This window comes from Rhincodon typus, chromosome 4 (genome assembly GCF_021869965.1).
Source record: "Rhincodon typus isolate 14 chromosome 4, sRhiTyp1.1, whole genome shotgun sequence".
NCBI classification, from domain to species: domain Eukaryota; kingdom Metazoa; phylum Chordata; class Chondrichthyes; order Orectolobiformes; family Rhincodontidae; genus Rhincodon; species Rhincodon typus.
Window position 1 is genome coordinate 29,424,537 of NC_063335.1, and position 26,597 is coordinate 29,451,133.

A 26,597-nucleotide genomic window follows, 5' to 3' on the forward strand; every position below is an offset into this window, starting at 1 on the left:
GATGCTATATCTGTCCACATGATTTTGATGAGTTGGTTGTCAAATTTTGGTACAGTAGCATAATCAACTGTTATAAAATCCAAGATAAATCTATTCTGTCCTGGCTGATGACATAGAGTGGTATAGAATTTCCATATGTGTTGTACAAAAATTACAAATTATATTCTGTTTCTAGGGCCCTGTAGGAATTTGTTATTGGAATTACAAAGTACATGTTAGTGACAAAATGAACCCTAAATAAGTTTGAAATTGGACCTGTACTGTTGCTTTTGATGATAATTGTTACTGTCATGTATGTGGTTTGTTGGTCCAGGGGTATAATTCTCGCTTAGGGTACTCTATAGTGATGACGTGTGAGAGGTCTCAGGTTCAACTCCTGGACTCCAGGTTCCTTGCTTCACTTAGGGCGGCACAGTGGCTCAGTGGTTAGCACTGCTGCCTCACAGCAGTGAGGGACCTGGGTTCGATTCCACCCTTGGGTGACTGTCTGTGTGGAGTTTGCACATTCTCCCTGTGTCTGCGTGGGTTTCCTCCGGGTGCTCCAGTTTCCTCCCACAGTCCAAAGATGTGCAGGCTAATTGGATTGGCCATGCTAAATTGCCCATAGTGTCCAGGGATGTGTAGATTAGGTGGGTTATAGGGGGATGGGGTCGGGGTGGGATGCTCTGAGGTTCGGCGTAGACTTGTTGGCCTTGTTTCCAGAGTGTAGGGGTTCTATAATAATTCAAGAATAATGATAAATTGGATACGTGAGAGCAAAATATTTAAAACATTTAGTTCACAAATGTTGCTGATGTTGTATGGATCTCAAGCGTGGAGTGCTATATCTTCCTTTGAATCCCAAACCATCACAACATATGTCATATATAAAACCAGTTTTGCTATAAAATGGTCAATTCTTTTCTTTCTTATTATTCGTTCAACTATTCAAATTAGAGAGTTATTTATTGATATATAATTAGTTGTTTGGATAACCTTTGCTTTCTTATTAAAATTTGGGTGACAAAAGTAGTGATACTTAAATATTAAATCACAATCTTTAGGTAACTATGAACGAGAGAGTGCCCAAAGAAGAAGGAGGGAAAAATACAGACAGGAACTATTGGAACAAATATCAGAAAAGCAGAAAAACAAGATACGGTAACTTAATGTTGAATGAAATTATTTTATCAAAGTATAATCCTTGATTGCAAGTTTGAAAGAGTTATAAGTCAAATGGCATAGAAACAAGCCCTTCAGCTTGACAATGCAAACCAGGTTTCCTAAACTAGTCCCATTAGCTGCATTTGGCCTGTGTCTCTCTGAACCTTTCCTATCCATATGTTGGTCTAAATATCTTTCACATGTTGTAATTGTGCTCACCTCTACCACTTCCTGTGGCAGCTCGTTTCATATGCTCACCACCCTCTGTGAATAAGTTGTCCCTTGGGTCTCTTTTAAATCTTTCTCCTCTCACCTTAAGCCTATGCCCTGTAGTTTTGGACACCCCACCCTAGGGAAAAGACCTTAGCTATTCACCTTTTCTATGTCCCTCATGATTTTATAAACCTCTATAAGGTCACCCCTCAGCCTCCTATGCTCCAGGGGAAAACAGTCCCAGCCTATCCAGCTTCTCCTTCTAACGCAAACCCTCCAGTCCCGGTATCATCCTTGTAAATCTCTTCTGAACCCTCTCCAATTTAGTAATATCCTTCCTATAGCAAGGCAACCAGAATTGAATGCAGTATTCCAAATGTAGCCTGACCAATATCCTATCCCAACTACTGTACTCAGTGCTGTGTCTGATGAAGGCAAGCATGACAAATGCCTTCCTCACTACCCTACTTACCTATGATGCCACTTTCAAGGAACTATGTACCTGCACTCCTAGATCTCTCTGTTCAACAGCACTCGCCAGGGCCCCCTACAATTAACTATTTAAGTCTTGCCTGGGTTTGTCTTTTCAAAATGCGACACCTCCCATTTATCTAAATTAAACTCCATCTGCCATTCCTCAGCTCACTGGCCCAAATGATCAAGATCCCTTTGTAATCTTAGATAACCTTCTCCACTGTCCAATTTTGGTGTCATCCACAAACTTGCTAACTATGCCTCCTATATTCTCTCCAAATTGTTTATATAAATGACAAAGAACAGTGGACCCAGCAACGATCCTTGCGGCATACTGCTGGTTACAGACCTCCAGTCTGAACAACAACCTTTTACCACCAGCCTCTGTATCCAATGTCAAGCCAATTTTACATCTAATTAGATAGCTATCCCTGGATCTCATGTATTCTAACCTTACTAACCAGTCTACCATGCAGAACCTTGTCAAAGGTCTTGCTAACGTCCATTTAGGCAGTATCTACCACTCTGCCTTCATCTATCTTCTTGATCACTTCTTCCCACGCACAAAGCCATGTTGACTGATTTTAATCAATCCTTACCTTTACATAAGCATGTAGATTTTGTCTCTCAGAATCCCCTCCAACATATTCTACTGATGTCAAGCTCACCAGTCTGTAGTTCCCTGGCTTTTCCTTGCAGCCTTTCTTAAATAATGGCACAATGTTAGCCACCCTCCAGTTTTTCAGCACCTCACCCATGGCTGTCAGTGATACAAATATCTCTGCTAGGAGCCCTGTCAATTTCTTCCCAGCTTCCACAATGTCCTGGGATATACTTGATCAGATCCCGGGGATTTATTTACCATTAGGCGGTAGCAGCTCCTCCTCTTCTGTAATGTGGACTCTTTTCAAGGCATCAGTATTATTTCTCAGAGTCCCCAGCTTCCATGTCTTTCTTCCGGGTAAATATTGATGTGAAGTATTCGTATAGGATATCATCCATCTCCTGTGGTTCCATATGTAGATGGCCTCGGCCTTGTTGATAATTAAGGGACCCTATTCTCTTCCTTGTTATTCTTTTTCCCTTAATATACTTGTAGAATCTATTTGGATTCTCCATTACCTTATCTGCCAAAGCTATCTGATGATCCCTGTTTCCCTTCTGATTTCCTTTTTCCGTACACTCCCTATACTTCTCATGGGAGTCGCTTGATTCCAGTTGTGTATATCTGCCTCTTTTTCTTGACCAGACCCTCAATATCACTAGTCATCCTTTGTTCTGTACTCCTGTTTTGTCCTTCACACTAACAAGAACATGCTGACCCTGAACTCTCATTATCTGACTTTTGAAAACTTCGCACTTGCCAGACGTCCTTTTACCTGCAAACAGCCTCCCCAATCAACTTTTTGAAAATTCTTGTCTGATACCATCAAATTGACCTTGCCCCAATTTAGAACTTTAACTTGTCGACCAGGCCTATCAGTTTCCATTACTACTTTAAATCTAATAGAATTATGATCACTGGTCACATAGTGCTCCCCCACCGATGCCTCAGTTACTTGCCCTGCATTATTTCCCAAGAGGAGGTTGAGTTTTGCCACTTCTCTAATAGGCCATCTAAGTATTGGTTGAGAGTTGTCTTGAATACATTTAACAAATGTTAAGTGACTCCATGACTAAATGACTCCATGGCAGTCCCAGTCTGTTTGGAAAGTTAAAATCCCCTAGTATTACAACCCTATTATCTGCGATCTCCCCATATATTTGCTTCTCAATTTCCCATTAGCTATTACGGGATCTATAGTACAATCCCATAAAAGTGATCACTCCCTTTTTATTTCTCAGTTCCATACAGCTTCAGTGGATGAACCCCAGGAATATTCTCTCTAAGTACTGCCGTGAAGTTTTCCCTAATCAGAAATGTTACTCTCCTCTCTTGTCTTCCCTTCTATCCTTCCAATAGCATCTGTATCCTGGAACATTGCGCTGCCCATTCTGTCCCTCCTTCAGCCATGTTTCTATGCGAGCTATGATATCCCAGTCCCATGTTCCCAGCCATGCCCTGAGTTCATCTGCCTTACCTGTCAGGCCTCTTGCATTGAAGTAAATGCAGTTTCATTTGTCAGTCTTCCCTCGTTTTCTGCTATGCTGTTGACTGTCTTGTCTATTTAACTTGCTCTGTTTAACTTTGTACCGACCTCAACCTTTTCTCTTGCCTCACTACTGTTTAGGGTTCCACACCCCTGCCAGACTTGTTTAAGCCCTCCCAAGGAGCTCTAGCAAATCTTCCCTCAGATGCAACCTCATGTACAGGTCACATTTGCCCCGGAAGAGATTCCAATGAACCAAAAATCTAAATCCCTTCCCCCTGCACCAGCTCTTCATCCATACATTCATCTGTCCTATCCTCCTATTCTTACTGTCACTAGCACGTATCATTGGGAGTAATCCAGAGATTACTACCTTTTGTGGTCCTGCTTTTTAACCTCTTGCCTAACACCGTATATTCACTCTGCAGGATCTCATCCCTTTTTCTACCTATGCCGTTGATGGCATTGTATACAGCGATCTCTGCTGCTCGTACTCCCTTTTGAGAATTTGCAGCAACTGGCCTGAGACATCCTTGACCCTGGCATCAGGGAGGCAACACACACCATACTGAAGCCACGCTCTTGGCCACAGAAACACCCGTCTGTGCCCCTGACTAAAGAGTCCCCTATCACAATTGCTTGCTTGGACTTTGCCGTGCCCTGCCAGTCATGGTGCCAAAGACCTGGCTGCTACTGTTATTTTCCCTAGAGTGGCTATCCCCACAACAATATCCAAACTGGTATACTTGTTTGAGAGGGGTTAACCACAGGAGACTCCTGCCCTACCTGGCCACCTCTCCTGGCTGTCATCTATCTACTTGATGTACCTGTTGTGTGACCACCTTCGTTGAAGCTACTGTCTACACACTCTCTGCCTCTTGCGTGCTCCTCAGTGCTTCTGAATGCCACTGTAACCAATTCATGCGGTCTGAGAGATGTTGCAGTTGGACACACTTCCCCCAGACATTGTCACCTGGGACAGTAGACTGTTCTCTGAGCTTCCATATTTGACAGGAGGGACATACCACTCCACTGACTGCCATCCCTGCTTCTTTAACAACTGGTGGACTTTGTTGGTGAGGGTTGGTGGTGGGTGAAGAAAGGTGTTGCCCATACCTTTATGCTGCTCGCTCTCTTCAACAAAGCCTTCTATTCACCTAGACCTGGTCTTAGATCTGATCAGCAGCACCTCAACCACAAATCAGCCCCTTGTAAAAATGGCTGGAACATACCTCCCACCCCCACTTGTCTAACCTCCCACAAATAGTGCAACACCCAGCGATTGCACACTCTTGCTAGTTGCGCTCCGTGCCTGGAGCATTATCGGTCTATCTTTTATTGTATAAAACCTGCAAGGACCAGGTCTTAACCAGTATACTTAACTTGCTTAGTTAGATTAAGTAACTTCAGAACTAAGAATGCTTGTTTAAACTTCCTTTGGCCTAAAAGAAAAAAAAATACAACCCTTAAATGTCTATCCTTCCCTTCCCCAAAGATTTAGATTTTATGAAAGCAAAAGATTAAGATTGATATTCTAAAACTCCCTAACTTTGCTCAAATCCCAATGATTGCACACTCTTGCTGGTCGCACTATTATAGTATTAGCACCTGAAGGTTGTTATTGTTTGAACTAAAATTGTAAGAGATTACTTCCAAGTTGGTTACCTGAAAACGTGATTTGTCTGAAAACTAGATAGTTTGTGCACCAATTTTAATTAGTATAATACTTGCTTGGAAAATTCTTTTAGGTCCTGTACTGGCATGGTGACCACTTACTGACTTTGCTTGCCATTACATCTCTTGTTCCTGATACTACTCGATCCAGCTTGACCTGAATTACCCATGTTTCAAACTTCCAACTTGAAATTTGGAATATGAAATTCATAAGACATGGCTGTTGCTGGCTGGGCTAGCATTTACTGCCCATCCCTGGTTGCTCTTGAGGTAATGGTGAGCTACCTCCTGGAATCGCTGAAGTCATTTGGTGTAGGGAGTAAGTTCCAGGATTTTGACCATTGACACTGAAGAAATGGCAATGTAGTTCCAAGTCAGGATGGTGAGTGGTTTGGAGGAGAACTTGCCCATTATTCTCTATGACATCGCTCAGTGCTGTGTGGAATGGAACCATACTTGCCCACTTAAGTTTGCTATTTAGGAAGCTTTATGATTGAAGTCACCATAGTAGTGCAGTGTTGGAATTAGGCTGAATATCTGTGGAGAGTGATGAAAATTTATTGAGGGTTCCCATTTTGTGTGTGTGTGTGTGTGTGTGTGTGTGTGTGTACAACATTTGATGAGAATCAAGTTAAATTTCAATATAATAAAAACAAAATACTGCAAATGCTGGAAATCTAAAGCTACCACAGAATTTGGGAGAAACTAATTAGGTCTGGCAGCATTAGTGAACAGAGAAACAGACAGAACATTTCAAGTCCAAAATGATTCTCTTTCAGAACTTTGGTTTTTTTAAAAATTCCTTTACGTTGTGTAAAGTAATCCACCAATCTCAGTGTCTGGCTTGGATACTGCTGATCGTACACACCAGTATGAGATGATTTTACTGGAGAGGGGCAGATGTACAAAATTGAAAGAGAAAAATACATTGATTTAAATGGTTCCTTTCTGCCACAGGGAAAAAGAGCTTGAGCTCAGAGTTGCTGCTTCAGGAGCTGTAGACCCAGAGAAAGAAGTAAGAACTTACTTTTTTTGTATACATTATGATATAGAACTTTCATCCTTCTGCACCTTCGGTATGGATATCTTTTATTTTGCTAGTCCTTGGGGTTTAGCTGTACATGGGGAACTGTTTGTCACTGGTAGTGGAAACCAAAAATAATTTTGTGTGATTAGAGACGTTCCTTTAATCTTATTATCTTTCAGACAGGAGAGAAAATGGGAATTTATTCTGTCTAAGGTTGCAAATCCTATTTGTTTCACCTGATTTTGAAATCACCTCTCACGTGATGTTATTTTAACACTTTGAGACCAGGCATTATTTGGTAAATTGATGCTGCACTCCTCCAAGGCCAGTGTAGCCTTCTTAAAATTCTTTTTCAGGTGAGGTCTAACCAAGGCGTTGTATATCTGTTGAGTAATATATACCTCTTTCTACTTTAGTCCTTTAAACATTAAAAAAAGTGTTCATTAGCCTCTTATTTTCTGTACCTGTTCATTACATTTTAATGATTCATGTATCTGGACTTCCATTACTTTTGAGCTCTACTGTTCTAGCTTTGTGTCACTTAGAGTGTATTTTGTTCATGCCTAATTGTTGTTGCTCACCTCAAAGATTTTTTAAGAGGAGTTGATTCATTTCTCCTCAACTGGCCATGACATTTACGTTCCCTCAACCCCACTCTGAAGTCCCTTCCAGTTCCTCAACTGCATTCCACACCCTATGTTTTTAATTTCCTTTACCCATATACCTACTCCCAAACACACACTTTTTCTGACTAGGGTCTTATTCCTTTCATACCATCATTAACGATAGAGCATTCAGTTATTTTGATCCTTCTCTTTGGACATCCCTTCCAGAATCTCCATTTTTAGACACTTAGAAGATTGATTTCATTGACCAAACTTTTTGTAACTTAGCAAAATTCTTACTTTATATTTGGCATTTAGCATTTGTTTTACTTTATTTCCATTCTCAAACTAAGGTATAATATTTCCCTTAATAAAGACACTCTGTAAATGCCTTTTGGTTGTTGCTGTTAATGATGACAATGAAATTTCATTACCAGATTGATAAGTTTTGATTCAAATTTACAGCCAAATCGAATAAGGGAGTTTGGTGCAGTGACACTACAACATGATACTCACAGGCATGATACCTCTAACAAAGAAAGTGAAGTCCCTGTTGCAAAATATTCAAATGAAGAAAGATCTTCCGTGGATGAGAGACGGCCTCCAGAACACCCCAGGGTAGCTTTCCAAAATCCTCCAATTGAAGACAGGGGTCCTAATAGTGGTCTAAGCAGTGGAATATGGAATCCATATAGGAATATAACGGTTCCTAGGTAAAAGCTATGTGTCTTTTAAATTTCAGCTATGCTTGTAGTGTGCAATGTGTTAAAGAAAATAAAAAAGAAATCGTTGATTTGTGGTCCAGGTAAGGCTGTACCCTGATGCAATTGATTTTATGTATTCAAAATTCAATATGGCAATTGGTTATGAATCTAGTAATTTTAGGTAGCACAAAAGAAACCTATGAAAACTGTCATTGTGTTAAAAATCCATTTGCTTCACTAATTACCTTTCTGGAATGATCTGTTTGATTTTAGGCTCCAGTTCCACTGTATCTAGTTTGTTCTTGATGCTCTATAAAGACTCTTGATGGCCTAGCAGGTTACTTTGTAGTAAAACAATTGCTACAAACCTCAGCAATTAGAAATTGGCAAAAAAATTTAGAGGTGAATGCATATTGGTATTGTTGCTGACTAGTAATCCATCGACCAAAGTAATTTTCTGGGACCTGGGTTCAAATCAAACTACAACAGATGGTGAAATTTGGACTCAATAAAAAAAAACTTTAATTGAAAACCTAAGACTGTGAGACATTTGTTAATAGTTGTAAAATGCAATCTGGCTCACTAATGTCTGTCTAAAGCTGCTGTCCATACCTGGTTTGGTTTATACTTGACTCTGGACGAATAGTTCGGTGGTTCAGTTGTTTCAGCGGCGGGAGTCCGGGAGAAAGCGCGAGGGCAGCCTGGGAAGGTAAGCTTACACCCAATAAATTTGGGAGTTAACTAATACCCGAGACACTACACGCGTAGTGTCTCCCACCCTTCCACCTCCTCTAACCTAATAATAACGACTAAGTGTGGTGAGCAGGTAAGCTATTTGCATTTCTTTTCCTCATCTCTTTGTTATCTTTCGGGGTGGTCACCTAGACACCAAATCCTCTGGGAGCGGGTCGGAATGCAAAGCCGGAGTATATAACGGAGTAAACTTACTGGTGCAGTGAACACTGTGAAACTAACATAAAACTAATTAATTTTAAATAATTAACTAAGTAGAGATGGCAGGCCAGGTGATGTGTTGTATCTGTATGATGTGGGAGCTAGCTGATCCCATTGAGAATGGCAGTGACCACATCTGCAGCAAGTGTTGGCTGCTTGAGGAGCTCTGGCTCAAAATTGATGAGCTGGAATCCGAACTCCAAACACTGTGGCACATCCGGGAGGGGGAGAAATACCTGGATGCTGTGTTCCAGGAGGCAGTCGCACCTGGTAGATTAACTAATGTTAATTCGATCAGCGGGCAGGGACAGCAGTGTGTGACTGCGAATGAGGCAGGTAGAGGGACCCTGCAGACAGGAACACAGGAGCCGCAGCCCTTGACATTGTCCCACTGGTCTGAGGCACTTGTTCCCTGCGTGGATGAGGAACAGGACTGCAGGAAGGATGAGTCAACTGACCGTGGCACCATGGTCCAGGAGGCCATTCAAGAGTGGGGAGCAAATTATTTACCAAAATTCACTGGACTCTGGGGTGGTTCCCGCAGATTGGAAAACAGCCAATGTGACGCCACTGTTTAAAAAAGGAAGTAGACAAAAAGCAGGTAACTATAGGCCAGTTAGCTTAACTTCGGTAGTGGGGAAAATGCTTGAATCTATCATTAAGGAAGAAATAGCAAGATATCTGGATATAAATTGTCCCATTGGGAACACCCAGCATGGGTTCATGAAGGGTAGGTCATGTTTAACTAATTTGGTGGAATTCTTTGAAGACATTACTTGCATGGTGGATAATGGGGACCCTGTGGATGTGGTGTATGTGGATTTCCAGAAGGCATTTGACAAGGTGACACACCAAAGGCTGCTACATAAGATAAAGTTGCACGGTATTACGGTAATGTATTGGCGTGGATAGAGGATTGGTTGACCAGTAGAAAGCAAAGAGTAGGGGTAAATGGGTGTTTTTCTGATTGGCGGTCAGTGGCTAGTGGTGTACCTCAGGGATCAGTGTTGGGACTGCAATTGATTACAATTTACGTAGATGATTTGGAGTTGGGGACTAAGTGTGGTGTGTCAAAATTTGCAGATGACACTAAGGTGAGTGGTAGAGCAAAGTGTGCAGAAGACACTGAAAGACTGCAGAGGGATATAGATAGTCTAAGTGAGTGGGCAAAGGTCTGGCAGATGGAGTACAATGTTGATAAGTGTGAGGTCATCCATTTTGGTAGGAATGACAGCAAAATGGACTATGTTTTAAATGGTAAACAATTGCAGCACGCTGCTATGCAGAGGGACTTGGGTGTCCTTGTGCATGAATCGCTGAAGGTGGGATTGCAGGTGCAGCAGGTAATTAAAAAGGCAAATGGAATTTTGTCTGCCATTGCTCGAGGGATGGAGTTTAAAAACAGGGAGGCTATGCTGCAGCTGTATAGAGTCCTGGTGAGGCCACACCTGGAGTACTGTATGCAGTTTTGGTCTCCTTACTTGAGAAGAGATATACTAGCACTGGAGAAGGTGCAGAGGAGATTCACTCGGTTGATTCCAGAGTTGAGAGGGTTGGATTATGAGGAGAGACTGAGGAGACTGGGATTATACTCATTGGAATTCAGAAGAATGAGGGGAGATCTTATAGAAACATATAAGATTATGAAGGGAATAGATAAAGTGGAGGCAGGGAGGTTGTTTCTGCTAGCAGGTGAAACTAGGACTAGAGGGCATCGCCTCAAAATAAAGGGAAGCAGATGTAGGACTGAGGTCAGGAGGAACTTCTTCACCCAAAGGGTTGTGAATCTGTGGAATTCCCTGCCCAGTGAAGCGGTTAAAGCTACCTCACTGAATGTTTTTAAGGCAAGGCTAGATAAATTTTTGAACAGTAAAGGAATTAAGGGTTATGGTGAGTGGGCAGGTAAGTGGAGCTGAGTCTCAAAAAGATCAGCCATGATCTTATTAAATGGCGGGGCAGGCTCGAGGGGCCAGATGGCCTACTCCTGCTCCTAGTTCTTATGTTCTTGTGATTATTAACTGCCGTTTGAAGTGGTCCATGCAATTGCATTAGCTACTAAAATGCCTGAACGAAAAGGACAAAACTAGACAAACCATCTGGTGTCAACTAATGTATCAGAAACAACAACAGCAAACTCAGGCCAGCTGATCCTGCAAAATACTCCTTAGCAACCTGTGGGGGCTTATGCCATAATTGGGAGCTGTCTCACAGATTAGTCTGGCAAACTCCCCTTAATTCCCCACTGAGGTTGCAGATTTGCTCGTCGAGCTGGTGTGTCTGATTGCGGATGTTTTGTCACCTTGCTAAGTAACATTGTCCGTGCACTTCGGTGAAGTGTTGGTGATCTGTCCTGCTTGTTATTTATATATGCCTCAGTTTGCTGGGGTGGTTGGTATTACCTCTGGTTTTGTACTTCAGTGGTTTGTATATCAGGTCCAGTTCAGTGCGTTTGTTAATGGAGTTCTGGTTGGAATGTCAGGCCTCCAGGAATTCCCTGGCCTGTCTCTGTTTGGCTTGTGCTATTATGGATGTATTGTCCCAGTAGAATTCGTGTCCTCCTTTGTCCGTGTGTATTGAAACCAGTGAGAATTGGTCATGTCTGTTGGTGATTAATTGGTGTTCATGTATCCTTATTGCCACTTTTCTTCCAGTTTGGCCTATGTAATGTTTCTCACAGTCCTTGCATGGTATTTTGTACATTACGTTAGTTTTATTGGCTGTGGGTATGGGGTCCTTTACGTTTGTCAGTAGCTGTCGCAGGGTGGTTGTTGGTTTGTGGGCTACCCTAATACCTAGAGGTCTGAGTAGTCTTGTGGTCATCTCTGAAATGCCCCTGATGTACGGTAGGGTGAATAGTGTATCTAGAATTCAACTGGGACAACACATTCATAATAGCACAAGCCAGTGAGACATGCCAGGGAATTCCTGGAGGCCTGGCATTCCAACCAGAACTCTGTTAACAAACACATTGAACTGGATCCAATATACAAACCACTGAAGAACAAAACCGGAAGTAATACCAACAGCCCCAGCAAACTGAGGCATATAAATAACAAGTGGGATGGAACACCAACGCTTCACCGGAGGCGCACTGACGATATTACTTAGCGGGGTGATAAAACGTCTGCAGTCAAACACACTGGCTCAGCGAGCCAGTCTGCAACCTCATCCCCAACCCAGGCTACAAATCTTTTCAAAAAAAAATTTAACTCCCCACTATTTTTAAAATGTATCCAAATCCTTTTTAAATGCTTTCAGTGATCTAACCTTCACCACTTTCTGGGATAGAGAATTTCAGACATTTGCAATCATCCAGGAGAAGAAATTCCATTACACCTCAGTTTTCAATGAGTGACCCCTTATACTCTAATTATGTCCCCTAGCATGAGATTCCCCAACTGGGAAATAACTCAGTTTGGAATTCCCTCATAGTGGAAACATCTTCTCAATATCCATCTGTCAAGCCCCATTAGAATCTTGTCTCATTCAAAAGATCACTCCTCATTCTTCTCAGCTGTAATAAATAAAGATCTAAACTGTTTAGCCATTTTTGAAGAGTCAAACACTCCATCCCAGGAATCTGCCTTATGAGTCTCTTTTGAACAGCCTACAATGCTAGCATATCCTTTCTTTAGTACAGGGATCAAGATCTTGATGGTTGTGAAAAAAAGAAAAATTCCCTGTTTTTAAACCCCAACCTGCTGGCAGTAAAGATCAAAATTCCATTTGCTGCCTTAATTGCTGAACCTGTATGATGTTTTCAGTTCTATGCACAAAAACACCCAGATCACTGCTTGCTGCAACTTTTTGGAGTCTCTCTATCCTTTTAAATAATAGTCTGCCTGTTAATCCTTTCCACCAAAGTACACAACTTCACATGTTCCTACATTAAACTCCATTACTCTATCTGCCAAGTTTTTTTGCCCATTCATTAAACCTGTCTATATCCCCTTGTAGATTTGTTACGTTCTCGTCACAACATACCCTCCCATCTGTTTTGTTATCAAATTTGGAAATGTTACTTTCGAACCCTCCTCCCATGTCACTATTACAGATGGTAAATAATTGAGACCTCAGGACTGATCCTTATGGCCCTCTACTAGTAATATCTTTCCAAGCTGAAAAAGATCCATTAATCCTGACTTCAGTCTTCTGTGATAACCAGTCCCCAATACCATGAGTTCCTAGGGAGTGGAGGAGGCACAGAGGAGAAGATCTGAGAAAGGAAGAGAAAGAGGGCTCTTTATAAAAGGCCTTACCAACAAAGTTTTGGAATCACACCTGCTTTAGGCCACAGTCTATGAGGAGACTATGCTTCACCAAAGAGATTGTCATGTGTACCTCCTTCATGCCGAGTTGGAATCATAGGCAAAGATTGTCCAACAAATGTCTCTGAAAATTACCATTGCCGTAGCATTCTTCAACAATGGGTCCTTGCACGTGAGACCCAGCTGATGTGGTTAATAAGGCTCATGGTTTGCCATTTATGAATGTATATGAGGAGAAGGGAGGTAATCTTTATCTCTTTTTAAGGAGTGCATAGCAGAGTGAAAGGCATGGAGATTTGCCTGGATAGTGAGATTCCTTGAGGCACGGTGGCACAGTGGTTAGCACTGCTACCTCACAGTACCAAGGAGCCAGGTTCAATTCCACCCTCAGGCGACTATCTGTATGGCTCTGTATGCACGTTCTCCTCGTGTCAGTGTGGGTTTCCTCCAGGCGCACTGGTTTCCTTCCACAGTCCAAAGATATGCAGGTTAGGTGGATTGGCCATCCTAAATTGCCCACAGTGTCCAAGGATGTACACGCTAGGTGAATTAGCCATGGGAAATACAAGGTTACAGGGACAGAGTACAGGGATGAGTGTGGGTAGGATGCTCTTCAGGGAGTTGGTGTGGACTTGTTGGGCTGAATGGCCTATTTCTACACTGTAGAGATTCTGATTCCTGATATGTGCAGTCTATAGTATCATACATCATGTGACTCTGATAGTTCCAGAGTCAAAAGGGTGCTGGACAAGGGCTGTAAGGACTACTGGTTTCTGGTCATGTAGTTTGTGCTTGACCACAAGTCCAGCTTGGTGAGTACCTGTTATTGTGGAGCACACACAATGCTTTTATCTTACAGTAATCTGCACTTTGCAGAATACATTGGCAGATGATTGGTCAATGATGAGGACTCGCTCCGTATGTGTGACTTCAACCAAAAACTGTCAGAGAGACTTTAATGACAGTCATCAAGGAATCTGCAACACTGGAGCAAGCCAAAAGCCCAGTCAAGCAATGGTTTCACTGTCTGAATCCGTTAACGGATTTTAAGCGTAGATCTGAGAACCCCTCCATGTATTGATGGTATGTTGGGCACTATAACCTCTCCATGCTAAATACCCTATCAACACCTGGGATCCAGAAATGTCTTAGGAGGAGGTTTCATTCATCATTTGTAATTGGATGTAGTGAAAGGGTCATATTGTGAGGCTTCATTTCAATTGAAAGGAGTTTCCCCATGGCAACCTGGACCCACAATTCACGATACATTCATATTGAACTTCCGGATCATAAAGTCCTTTTGGCTAACAAATCAATAAAAACCAATAGCAAAAGTCTTTGCTGAAAAACTTATCCAGCACAAAAGCGTAAAACAAAACACAGATTTCGTCTTGTGAGTCTTTTTAGTATTTGTCTTATGTAAGTCCTTGCCCATGCTCCCATGCAGTATTATCCGGTGGTTGCAGCACAGTTGGTGAAAGATTGTTGTCTTTCACTCAGGAAGAATAGGGATGGTCTTGGAAGATTCCCTTGAATAGCTCAGCCTTGGTGGCACAGCTTTGGACAGCACCATCTCAGCACAAACAACAATACCTTTCAGTCGCGAACCACTTCAACTCACCCCTCCCACTCCCTGGACAACATGTCCATCCTGGGCCTCCTCCAGTGTCATAATGACACCACCCGGAAACTGGAGGAGCAGCACCTCATATTCCGCCTTGGGAGCCTACAATCTGATGGTTTCAATGTGGGCTTTGCTAGCTTCAAAATCTCTCCACCCCCGGCCTCATCCCAAGACCAACCCTCCCTCTCATCCCCGCCTCCTTGACCTGCCTGTCTTCTCTCCCACCTATCCGCTCCTCTCACCTCACTGACCAATCCCCACCACTACCTACCTACTCTCCCCTATCACCACCCCACCTACCTTCCCCAGCCTGACCCCTCCTCTCTATTTATTTCAGAGACCCCTTCCCCTTCCCCATTACTGAAGAAGGGTCCCGACCCGAAACGTCAGCTTTCCTGCTCGTCTGATGCTGCCTGGCCTGCTGTCTTCCTCCAGCTCCACACTGTGTTATCTGGGATGCAAGCATTGTGTGGTGTGCCATGATGTAATTCAATGACACTGTCCTCTTTGCCAGTGAATGAAGGCTGTCTGTAAGGCCTGCCAATGTACCAAACATCTTCATGCTTTGATGTCAGCATGTTCCTGTAGGCATTCCAAACAAATTGTCATCTTAGTCTCCTGTAACAGAACCTTTCTGCAACCTTGCACTCAAAGACGTTTACATGCAGATTTTCCTATTTGCTGACTGCACCAAGTCATGCCTGATGACTTACCAGTTGCTGATCCCAACTTGTTTACACTAGGTTCTAAAGTTTACAAAATGTTTGCATCCAAGTTGGGTGCTAGTACAAGGTCGAATGAGTATAACCTCTTTAGTCATGTAGGATTGCTCTTACTCTTCCTCATGGCTCTGTGGAGGTATAGCAGGCATAGTTATTCACTATGTGGAAGTAAATAGCCAGGGGAAAGGTAATGGTGAGGAAAGGGTGTTAGAAAGTTAAAAATAAGATCAAAGACTTTGTAGGGTGTTTTGCTAGTGCCATTGAGAGGGATTTGAACTAACTTAGCACTGGCATGAGAACCAAGAAAGAATTTTAGAGGTGAACAGCAAAGCTCGCAAAATAGTTAAGGATGCAGTTGGCACTGATGTAGAAAATGGTCAAGATAATATGTAAAATTGCAGTAGGGGAGAAAAAAATAGAGTCCAAGACATTGTAAACGTGCATGTATGTAAATTCGTGGAGTATGGTAAATAAGGTTGGAGAGTTACAGAATCTGAGGAAGGATCACCGGACTCAAAACATTAAGTCTGATTTCTCTTCACGGGTGCTGCCACACCTGCTGAGCTTTTCCAGCAACTTCTGTTTTTGTTGGAGAGTTACAGATGCTGATTGCATTGTGGAATTATGATGATGTAGCAATGATGGAGACCTCGCTTAATGAAGAACAACATTGGGTGTTAAATATTCTTGGGTATGAGTTGTTCAGGAAAGATAGAAATGGAAAGAAAAGAAGAGGAGCTGCAGTGTTGCTAAGGAGATAATTGCCATGATGGAGAAGGAGAATGCCTCAAAGGGTTCAAGAACAGTGTCAATTTGGCTGAATCTGTGGAATAAAAGGCGTACGTTACATTGCTTAGTGTAGTCTACAGACCTCCAACTAGTTGAAAGGATGTAGAGGAATAAATCTGCAGGGAAATTGTAGAGAAATGCCGGCATTGTAGAGCAGTTATTATGGGGGACTTCAATTAACAAAATATAAACTTGGGATATTTTTAGTGTGACTGGCAGCAGAGATCAAATGTTTGTAAATTGTATTGGGAAATTTTTCCAAGGGGTTGTTAAGAACATTAGTAACTGAACAATGGGCCACCTTCAAGAATCAGATAATTTTGATACAGTCGAGGCATATCCCTCTAATGCAAAAGGTAGGACAAACAAATCCAGAGGTCCCTGGATGACCAAGAAGATAAATGTTAACTTTAGAAAGAACAGTTGTATTTATAAAGTTGTGTTTATAACTGGTGTAAGGCAGAAAATGCAATTGGAAATCAACAGAACAATCAAAGGTTTAGTGAGGATGTGAAAGGAACTATGAGAAAAGATTAGCAGATAACATAAAGGGAAATTCCAAAGTCTTCTGCAGGCATATAAGCACTAAGAGAATGTCTAAAGGAGAAGTTGGCTGATCAAAAACCATGAAGGAGATTTACAGATAGAGGTTAGTAGCACAGCTGAGAAATGAATACTTTGCATTAAAAGAGGAGGATGCCGCCCAGACCATTGTGACAAAGAAAGAAACCCTGGCGCTAGAAAGGTTAAAGGTAATGGGGAAACAACCTTGGATAGATCGTTGGCACTTAAAGTTAACAAGATATCTTGAAATATTCTAAAAGTTTTCCCACTACAAAATTTAACTGGTCTGTAATTGCTAAGATTAACCTCTCAATTTTTTTTAAAATAAAGCTGTAATGTTGGCAATTCTCCAGTGTTAGAAGTCACATGGAAAAAGGTGGATTGATTAGGAAGAGTCAGCATGGATTTCAAAAGGGGAGATCATGTTTAACAAACTTGTTGGAATTTTTTGAAGAGGTAACAGAGTATTTTGATGAGGATACTGCTTATGAAGTGATATACATGGATTTTCAGAAGCAATGCTATAAAAGGAACAGTGGCAACTTTAATACAAAATTGGTTGAGTTAAAGCAGGAAGTAATGGTCAATGGTCATCTTCTGGCTTGAATGAAGGTTTGTAATGGAGTTCCCTGGCAGTTGGTATTGGGACACTGGATTTTCCTAATATAAATTGAAGTATGGATCTGGAGGGGACAGCTTCCAAGTCTGCAGATGCTGCATTAACCTTGGAAGCATTGTAAACTGTGAGGAGGATAGAGTGAAACTCCAAAAGGATATTGATAAATTGGTGGAGTGGGTGGATAGGTGGCTTTGAGGTTCAATTACAGAGAAATGTGAGGTGATGCACATTGTTTGGAAGAACATTGAGAGACAATATTTATAATTCCAAAGCAGCAGCAGGAGCAGAAGGACCTGGGGGTATATCAGTATGGCGCAATGAAGGTGGCAGGACAGGTGGACAGAGCAGTAAATAAAGCCTATTTTCGGATTAATTGATTGATAGGAGCTTGTATTACAAAAGAAAGGAGATGATGTTGAAGTTGTTCAAGATACTTGTTAGAACTCAGCTGGAGTATTGTGGACAGCTATGTGTGTGACATTATTGGAATTGCGAATGCAGCGGAGAGAGTGCAGAAGCAATTTACTAGAATGGTTCAGGTATGAGAAACTTTAGCTATGAGGATAGATTGAAGAAGTTGGGACTGTCCTTCCTGGGGAGAAGGCAACAGAGAGGATATTTGATTAAAGTTTTCAAAATAATGAGACGACTGGACAGAATAGATAGGGTAAGGCTGTTTCTACATATGAACAAAACAAGAATGAGAAGACATAGATTTGCAATCTTGTGCAAATGAAGCAATGCTGATGTGAGGAAATGTTTTTCACACCATGAGATGTTCGCGTATGGAATGCACTGTCTGGAAATGTGCTACAGGTAGGTTCAACTGAGGTATTCAGGAGGGAATTGGACGTTTTCTTTTTTGGAAAGAAATGGTGAGCAGGGGAATGAGAAGAGGGCAGGATATTGGCAATAGAGCTGGTGCAGGCACAATAGGTCAAACAGCCTTCGTCTGCACTATAATAATTCTGTGATTCTATGTTCAGGGAAAGTGAGGAATTGATCAAAGTTGGCATAAGGAAGCAATACCATGATTATCTCTGGAACCACTCACTGCCAAGGCCCACTGACTCTGTGGCATCTGTCCCATCTGCTGTATCCATCATGAGTCCTGAGTCAACTCACCAGCAACACCTGCGTCGCCACACCTCCTCCACCACCTCACTGCCATCTGTGCCAAACCCATCAACATAGGAGTCGCTATTCTTCAGCCACCATCTCTTCACTGATGGGCCCATCCACTGATGAGCTGCCAAGGCCCATGCTGAACTCACACTCTCCCCACAACCAAGGATCCCTGGCTCCGCTGCCACCTCGCCAATAACCAGGAGTCACTGTTCAGGGCCTACCGCGACCACAACCAAGAGTCCCTAACTCCACTGCTGCTTCAATGATGCCAGGAGCCCCCACTCTGGGTGTACAATGCTGCTACAGCTGCAGCCGCTACCTCACCAGCACCAGGAGTCCCCACTCTGGGCCTACTACAACCAGGGGTCTCTGGTTCCACTACTAAGCCAGGCCATTGCCACACAGAGAGTCCCAGCCGAATGGGAGCAGACAGCAAGAGTGAATAATTCCCAGACTATCAGTCTGGCATAGCAACAATGCAGGAAAGATTTGATCATTTTGCTTGGGTCCATGAGTGAATGCTCTTCCACATTACATCTCCACACTGCTTAGCACATCTTGACTCTATCACACATCAAGTACTGCAGCTGAGCACTTGAGGTCTGTGCCTCACATGATTTTACAACATTTTTCCGACACACTGCTTCTAACAATCCCAGTTGTGCACAGACCTCTCCACATCTCTGTAAATCTACAGCTTACCCCATTACATGGGCACACCATCTAAGAGTAGTGACACAGAATCACTGACTTGCAGGTAGCTGCATACAACAGGCAGGACTGTCAATGGACTAGTAAAGTTGCACCTCTTAGCTTGGAGTATATGCTGCACTGAATAACTCCTGGTTATTGGCGAGGTGGCAGCGGAGCCAGGGACCCTTGGTTGTGGGGAGAGTGTGAGTTCAGCATGGGCCTTGGCAGCTCATCAGTGGATGGACCCATCAGTGAAGAGATGGTGGCTAAAGAGTGGTGACTCCTGTGTTGATGGGTTTGGCACAGATGGCAGTGAGGTGGTGGAGGAGGTGTGGCAACGTAGGTGTTGCTGGTGAGTTGACTCAGGACTCATGATGGATACAGCAGAACGAAGATGGACTCTGGTATCGTCTTACTCATTTTTTATAATTCTTAAAGTCGAGAAAATGCTGGTAGATTGTGGCTACAGTTGAACCTTTTCACTCTTTTTTACTGTATTATTCACTGTAAAATGCAAGTGACAATAAATCAGCCAATTCAATTCGTTCTCTTCTGAGGGTCTGTCTCAAAGACTTCTTTCCATTAGTGAACACATAGTGTCTCTCTAACTTCGACTAGTTAACATTAACTTTGACATCATTTAAATAGGAGAACCCTATTGCTGGCGTGTTGTGCAGCTCTCATTGCCTGCGTCCCTCAGCAGGATTATCCAGATTGTCCAGATTTATTACATCATTAGTGTAGCTTTCCTTTCATAGGAATTATGACTTTATAAAGGGAAGACTGCCTGGAGTACGTGTTCATGATGTTAATTGATCCTCTGCACTGACAATGCTACCAAGAGACGTGCAACAAGTAAGTTCACTAATTTTAAACGTTGTCCATCTTGTTTGGAACTGGTGCAGGCAGGCTGTGAATTTTGAGCCCCGTGCCTAAAAACAGAGAACATTGGGGGTTATAGGGATTGTGTGTGAAGATTGAATTGAGCAAGAGGATCAGCTATGATTTTACTGAGTTTTAAAAAATTCTCAAAAAGGTGGGTGATCTATTCCTTTTCTTTAGTTCAGATTGTTGAAGTAGTTATGCATGAATTTTTTCTACTGTAATAGTAACTGTGGCTAATTATTAGCAAATAATTGAACTATTTAAATAATAGAGAACAAAGTGTGGAGCTGGAGGAACACAGCAGGCCAGGCAACAACAGAGGAACAGAAATGGGGAGGGGGAGGGGAGCTCAGAAATAAAGAGAGAGAGGAGGGGTGGGGCTGGAGAAGGTAGGTGGGATGGTGATCAGTGAGTGCATGTAGGCAGTGGTGGGGATTTGGCAGTGGCGGATTGGTGGGAGAGAAGATGGACAGGTTGTGTCAGGAGGAGGGGATGAGAGGGAGGGTTGGTCATACAATGAGGCCGGGGCTGGGGAGATTTTGAAACTGGTAAAATCCACATTTAGGCCATCGGGCTGTAGGTTCTGAGGTGGAATATGAGGTGCTGCTCCTCCAGTTTGCGTGTGGTGCCGTTGTGACACTGGAGGAGGCGCAGGATGGACATGTCACCCAGGGAGTAGGAGGGGGAGTTAAAATGGTTCGCGACCGGAAGGTGGTGGTGTTTGTCGCGTACAGAGCGCAGATGTTCTACAAAATAGTCTCCTAGTCTCCGCTTGGTTTCACCGATGTAGAGGAGGCCTCACCGGGTGCAGCGGATGCAGTATACCAAGTTGACAGATGTGTAGGTGAACCCATGTCTGATGTCGAACGTTTGTTTTTTGCCTTGAATGGAGGTGAGGGGGGAGGTGTAGGGGCAGGTGTAGCACTTCCTGCGGTTGCAGGGAAAGGTGCTGGGGATGGTGCGGCTAGTGGGGAGTGTGGAATGGACAAGTGAGTTGTGGAGAGAACAGTTCCGATGAAAGGCAGATAGGGGTGGGTAGGGAAATATATCTTTGGTTGTGGGGTCAAACTAGGTGGCGGAAGTGGCGGAGAATGATGCGTTGGATGCGGAAGTTGGTGGGGTGATCTCCTACCCACCTTCCTGCTAGAATGCGATCCCCCTACTCCCAAATCCTCCACTGCATCTGCCCCCAAGATGGGGCGCTCCACTCCCGCACAGTCCAGATGTCCTCCTATTTCAAGGACCATAACTTCCACCCCGCCCCGCTCTGGTGATTGAAAATGCCCTCAAACGCATCTCTTGCGTCTCCCACACCCCTGCCCTCACATATCACCCCACCAACCTATGCATCCACTGTATCATTCTCTGCCACTTCCACCACCTACAATCTGACCCCACGACCAAAGATCTATTTACCTCTCCACCCCTATCTGCCTTTTCATAGAGACCACTCTCTCCATGACTTCCTTGTCCACTCCACACTCCCCACTAACACTGCTATCCCTGGCACCTTTCCCCGCAACTGCAGGAAGTGCTACACCTGCCCCTACACCTCTTCCCTCACGTCCATTCAAGGCAAAAAGCAAACATTCGACATCAGACATGGGTTCACCTGCACATCTGTCAACTTGGTATACTGCATCCGCTATGCTCAATGTGGCCTCCTCTACAACAGTGAGACCAAGCGGAGACTCGGAGACCGTTTTGTAGAACATCTGAACGCAACAAACAGCAACACTTTCCGGTCGCAAAACATTTTAATTCCCCCTCCCACTCCTTGGGTGACATGTCCATCCTCCAGTGTCACAACGATGCCAGCCGCAAACTGGAGGAGCAGCACCTCATATTCCGCCTTGGGAGCCTACAGCCCGATGGCCTGAATGTGGATTTTACCAGTTTCAAAATCTCCCCAGCCCTGGCCTCATTGTATGACCAACCCTCCTTCTCATTCCCCGCTTCCTTGACTCGACGCAACCTATCCGCCATTCCCACCTCACTGACCAATCCCGAACTCCCCTATCACCATCCCATCTACCTTCCCAAGCCCCACCCCTCCTCTCTCTCTTTATTCCTGAGCTCCCCTCCCCGTCCCCATTTCTGAAGAAAGGTACCGACCCGAAACATCAGCTTTCCTGTTCCTCTGATGCTGCCTGGCATGCTGTGTTCTTCCAGCTCCACACTTTGTTGTCTCTGACTCCAGCATCTGCAGTCCTTGCTATCTCTGAGCTATTTAAGTATTTGGTTTACTATCTATGGCATATATGAAGTGCATTGACTAATTGTAACAAACAACATGTTTCTATACTATATTGTTCATGTAATTTTCTGTACTTGAATAGTGTGTGTCTCAAAAATTAGTAAAACCCATGTATACTCTCCATAAAGGGAATTTATAGTAACCGAAGTCTCAAATTCTGGATATAAATAAAGTTTTGGGCAATTTGGTGAATTAAATAGAGATATGAAATGTTACCATTTATAGTATAGTACAATTTTGGAGTAATGATTATTTTTCTCAACTGGGTTCCGCGTTTTGCAAAAGCACATAAATAGCAGTGACAGTATATTTTAACTTTTCAAATTTTGTTTGAGTGATATATTACAATATTTAATGTTACTTTGCTATTGTACATCTGAGAACAAAACTAATTAACTTGCCGATAATAATAATACTTAAAGACCCAATTCAAATAGGCGTAAAAATAACTAATTATTTTAAATCTCTTTACTATGTAGAATTTGATTAAGATGTTTTTCTACTTGCAGCATCACAACGGTTCCACCCCCTCCTCCCCCACCTGTGCTGATGGAACATTACCAGACACCTTATGATAATGCTTATTATTATTATGGTGCTAGAAATCCTTTGGATCCAAACTTGGCATACTGTGAGTGTACTTGATGAGCACTATTAAACTAAAGAGTTTTTTGTGTTGGATGTTTAATTGAAACCTATTACACTGGTTAATGTCAATTTGTTGTTGCACATGTTTACAATTGAGACTGAAATTGATACTCTTGTATACTCTTAAATTGATACTTACAATCGATATTTTTGTACTTGAATTTTGTATAAATATGACTCAGCTATAGAACATAGAACAGAACAGTACACGCCCTTTGGCCCACGGTGTTGTGCTGACCTATTATCCTACTAAGATCAAACTACCCTGCATACCTTACATTTTACTATCCTCCATGTGCCTATCCAAGAGTCGCTTAAAAGTCTCTAAAGTATCTGACTCCACTACCACTGCCGGCAGCGCATTCCACACGAGCTGGGACGAGCTGGGCTGGTTTTGGGATGCGGTAGGGGGAGGGGAGATTTTGAAGCTTGTGAAATCCACTCTCTGTGTAAAGAACCTACCTCTGATGTCTCCCCTAAACCTTCCTCCAATCACCTTAAAATTATGCCCCCTCGTAATAGTCACTTCCACCCTGGGAAAAAGTCTCTGTCTATCCACTGTATCTATGCCTTATCATCTTGTAAAAGGACTAGTCTCTCATGACTAGTCAGCTCCTCTTCCACCTCTGAGGATTAAGCTACAGAGCTCTCAGAGGAAACGCTGGCATTTTCTCCTACATTCTCCACGAGCTCACATAGAGATAGCTGGGTGAGAACGTTAGCTTGAGTAAGTCAGCAGCACATTCTAGTGAGCACATCACTGCCACGTCTCTCCAGTTAGTCAAAGCAGAAATGTCACAAATCGCTGGCGTTCAGAGGGCTGGACTCAGAGGACTGCCAGAAACAAGGCACCTGCTCACCCCTAGGCAGGAGAGGATCCCATGGTGTCAACTATTAATAACTTCATCTAAATGCACAAGTGCACACAGCATGAACAGGCAGTTTTGTCAGAGGTACTGGGCAAACTGACTCAAAGGTTGGAGAAGAGGTTCAACACAACCTGTACCATGTAACATTCAAGCATCTGGCTGCCTCCATGAACAGTTTGGAGGCTGCTGTGGAACCTCAAGTCAACCTCACTGTCTTCCAGATAAATTCAGAGACCTGCATTTCATCACCCTAGCAGTTCGTGCTCATCACCAACAGCAAAGCAACAGAGGTTAAGGGACTTTAACTTCCCTTCAAGAGTCTATAAGACCATAAGACACAGGAGCAGAAATTAGGCCATTTGGCCCATTGAGTCTGCTCCGTCATTCAATCATGGCTGATAAGTTCCTCAACCCCATTCTATTATCAGTTGTAAATAAGATAAAACTGTAAAATGTTTTAAATAGCAAAATCAAAATTCAGTGTAAGAAAGTTATCAGTTCTTGACGAGTAAATAGGATAGTAGAACATAATATTGCAACTAGTTTGTTAATTGTAGTTATCCAGAAATTGTAGGAAAGTCTAACTCCTGGGGAACTGTACAGTTGGATATCCCCCACCCTTTTCATTCCCAGGTCTGACTGTTTCTCCATTCCCCTGTTCCTGATCTCTGCCCTGACTGCCTCCTCCCCTCGCCTCCTTTAGTGTGTTGATGTAATGCAGTTATGGCAATTTGGCATGGAAATGACATCTACTTTAACTGGTAGTCAGAAGCAGACCAGCAGTGGCAGAACAACCAAGTCTCAATCTTACCATTGTGATCATTTATGAGATCACCAGATGGCAGCAGAAGAGACTAAGAATACATGCATTTAGTTTGTCCAGAATTGTACCTGGACCCTTCAATGCCAAAGTAAGTTTCAATGGTGATGTGTTATTGTACCTCAGAAGATGCAGCATTCATGTACAAGAAAACTTTAACTGTGAGGCAAGTCACAGACACTAGCCACAATAATATGAAGTACCCTACACACTTGTGAGATTCCATTAATTCCTAGGTCCAAAGTAGCTATTGATGTATTTGCTATAAATGGGGACTACTTCATTTTAGACACTGGAAATTTGGAGAAATAATCAATTATGAAACAGATAAGGAACACTTCAATCACATCTGTGTCAGACATGAGTGTCATATTCAGTCTGTTTGGTGCACCTAAAGAAATCATTTCTGATATTGTGTCACAGCATAATGAAGATCTTTTCGGGGATATGTGCACTAGATGGGGTGTGAACCATGGGCTATCCCCACTATTATTAAATTAGCCGAGATCAAACAGCAATTGGTTTGTACTGTTAAATTCTCATTTTGAAGTGTAGGACAATGAAACTGATTTAATTGCCCTGTTACATCTCAGCAGCACCTCTGGATATGGGGTTACTTTCACCAGCAGAGATCCTGTTCAGAGGATAGTAAGCATAAGAATTGGGATGTCATGTTGTGGCTGTACAGGACATTGCTTAGGCCACTTTTAGAATACTGCATTCAGTTCTGTTCTCCCTGCTGTTGGAAAGATGTTGTTAAGCTTGAAAGGGTTCACGAAAGATTTACAAGAATGATGCTGGGTTTGGAGAGTTTGGACTATGGGGACAGGCTGAATAGGCTTGGGGCATTTTTCCTGGAACGCCAGAGGCTGAGGGCTGCTCGCATAGAGGTTTATAAAATCATGAGGGGCATGGATAGGGTGAGTAGACAAGGCCTTTTCCCCCTGGTAGGGGAGTCCAAAAGTAGAGAACATAGGTTTAAGATGAGAGGGGGAAAAATTTAAAAGGGACCTAAGGGTCAACTTTTCACACGGAGGGTAGTGCATGTATGGAATGGGCTTCCAGAAGAAGTGGTGGAGGCTGGTACAATTACAACATTTAAAAGGCACCCGAATAGGTGCATGAATAGGAAGGGTTTAGAGGAATACAGGCCAATTGCTGGCAAGTGGGACGAGATTAGTTTAGGATATCTGGTCGGCATGGACAAATTGGACCAAAGGGCCTGTTTCTGTGCTGTACAACTCTATGACTCAATTAGAAATTATAGATTTTTTTGGAACATAGTTTATCAAATTAGATTTTACTTGCTCACCATCATGTTTCCACTGTAAGCAAGATTGGAGATTTGGGAGATTAGCCTGTTGTTTTCTGATACGAGTTAACATTTCCAGCAATACAATGTTTATTCAATAGATTTGCCTATCTGATTCATACTTTTAAAAAAATTATGTATTTTACCTATCAGTTGTTCTATGGAGTTCATGTTTTATATTTTGTTTAATTACAAAAACTATACTGAAATATTGTTTTTACTTTATTACATAGACAGCCCAGGAGTTATAGGAGTACAACCTCTGTCCTTGGTCAACTCTCCCACTGGATTGACTAACATCCCAATGCAAGTTTATCCACAAGTTTCCTCCTTCGACCAAGTCTTGTAAGTTTTTAATTTGCACCATCCATGGTGTTTTTAATGAGTTAACCACAACATAGCAATGAATTGGGTCCTTTATGATGAGCCTGGAATGACAGACTATATGTTAATTTTTATTTTGTTGTTTTCCTTGTATGTTTGATGTATTGTGTCAAGCGCAACCAAATTCTTCA

General features: G+C 42.7%; 1 protein-coding gene across 8 annotated transcripts in view; it reads left to right on the top strand.

The window, feature by feature from the left end:
* cspp1b (centrosome and spindle pole associated protein 1b) overlaps window positions 1-26,597 on the top strand; it is a 123,594-nt gene that overhangs the window by 65,915 nt on the left and 31,082 nt on the right. For all 8 annotated transcript variants that reach the window (XM_048596275.1, XM_048596269.1, XM_048596270.1 and 5 more), the window contains 5 exons: window positions 1,044-1,140; window positions 6,552-6,609; window positions 7,692-7,939; window positions 22,943-23,064; window positions 26,316-26,427. In XM_048596275.1, the coding sequence (XP_048452232.1) occupies window positions 1,044-1,140; window positions 6,552-6,609; window positions 7,692-7,939; window positions 22,943-23,064; window positions 26,316-26,427 (637 nt within the window). The remainder of the gene's footprint in view (window positions 1-1,043; window positions 1,141-6,551; window positions 6,610-7,691; window positions 7,940-22,942; window positions 23,065-26,315; window positions 26,428-26,597) is intronic.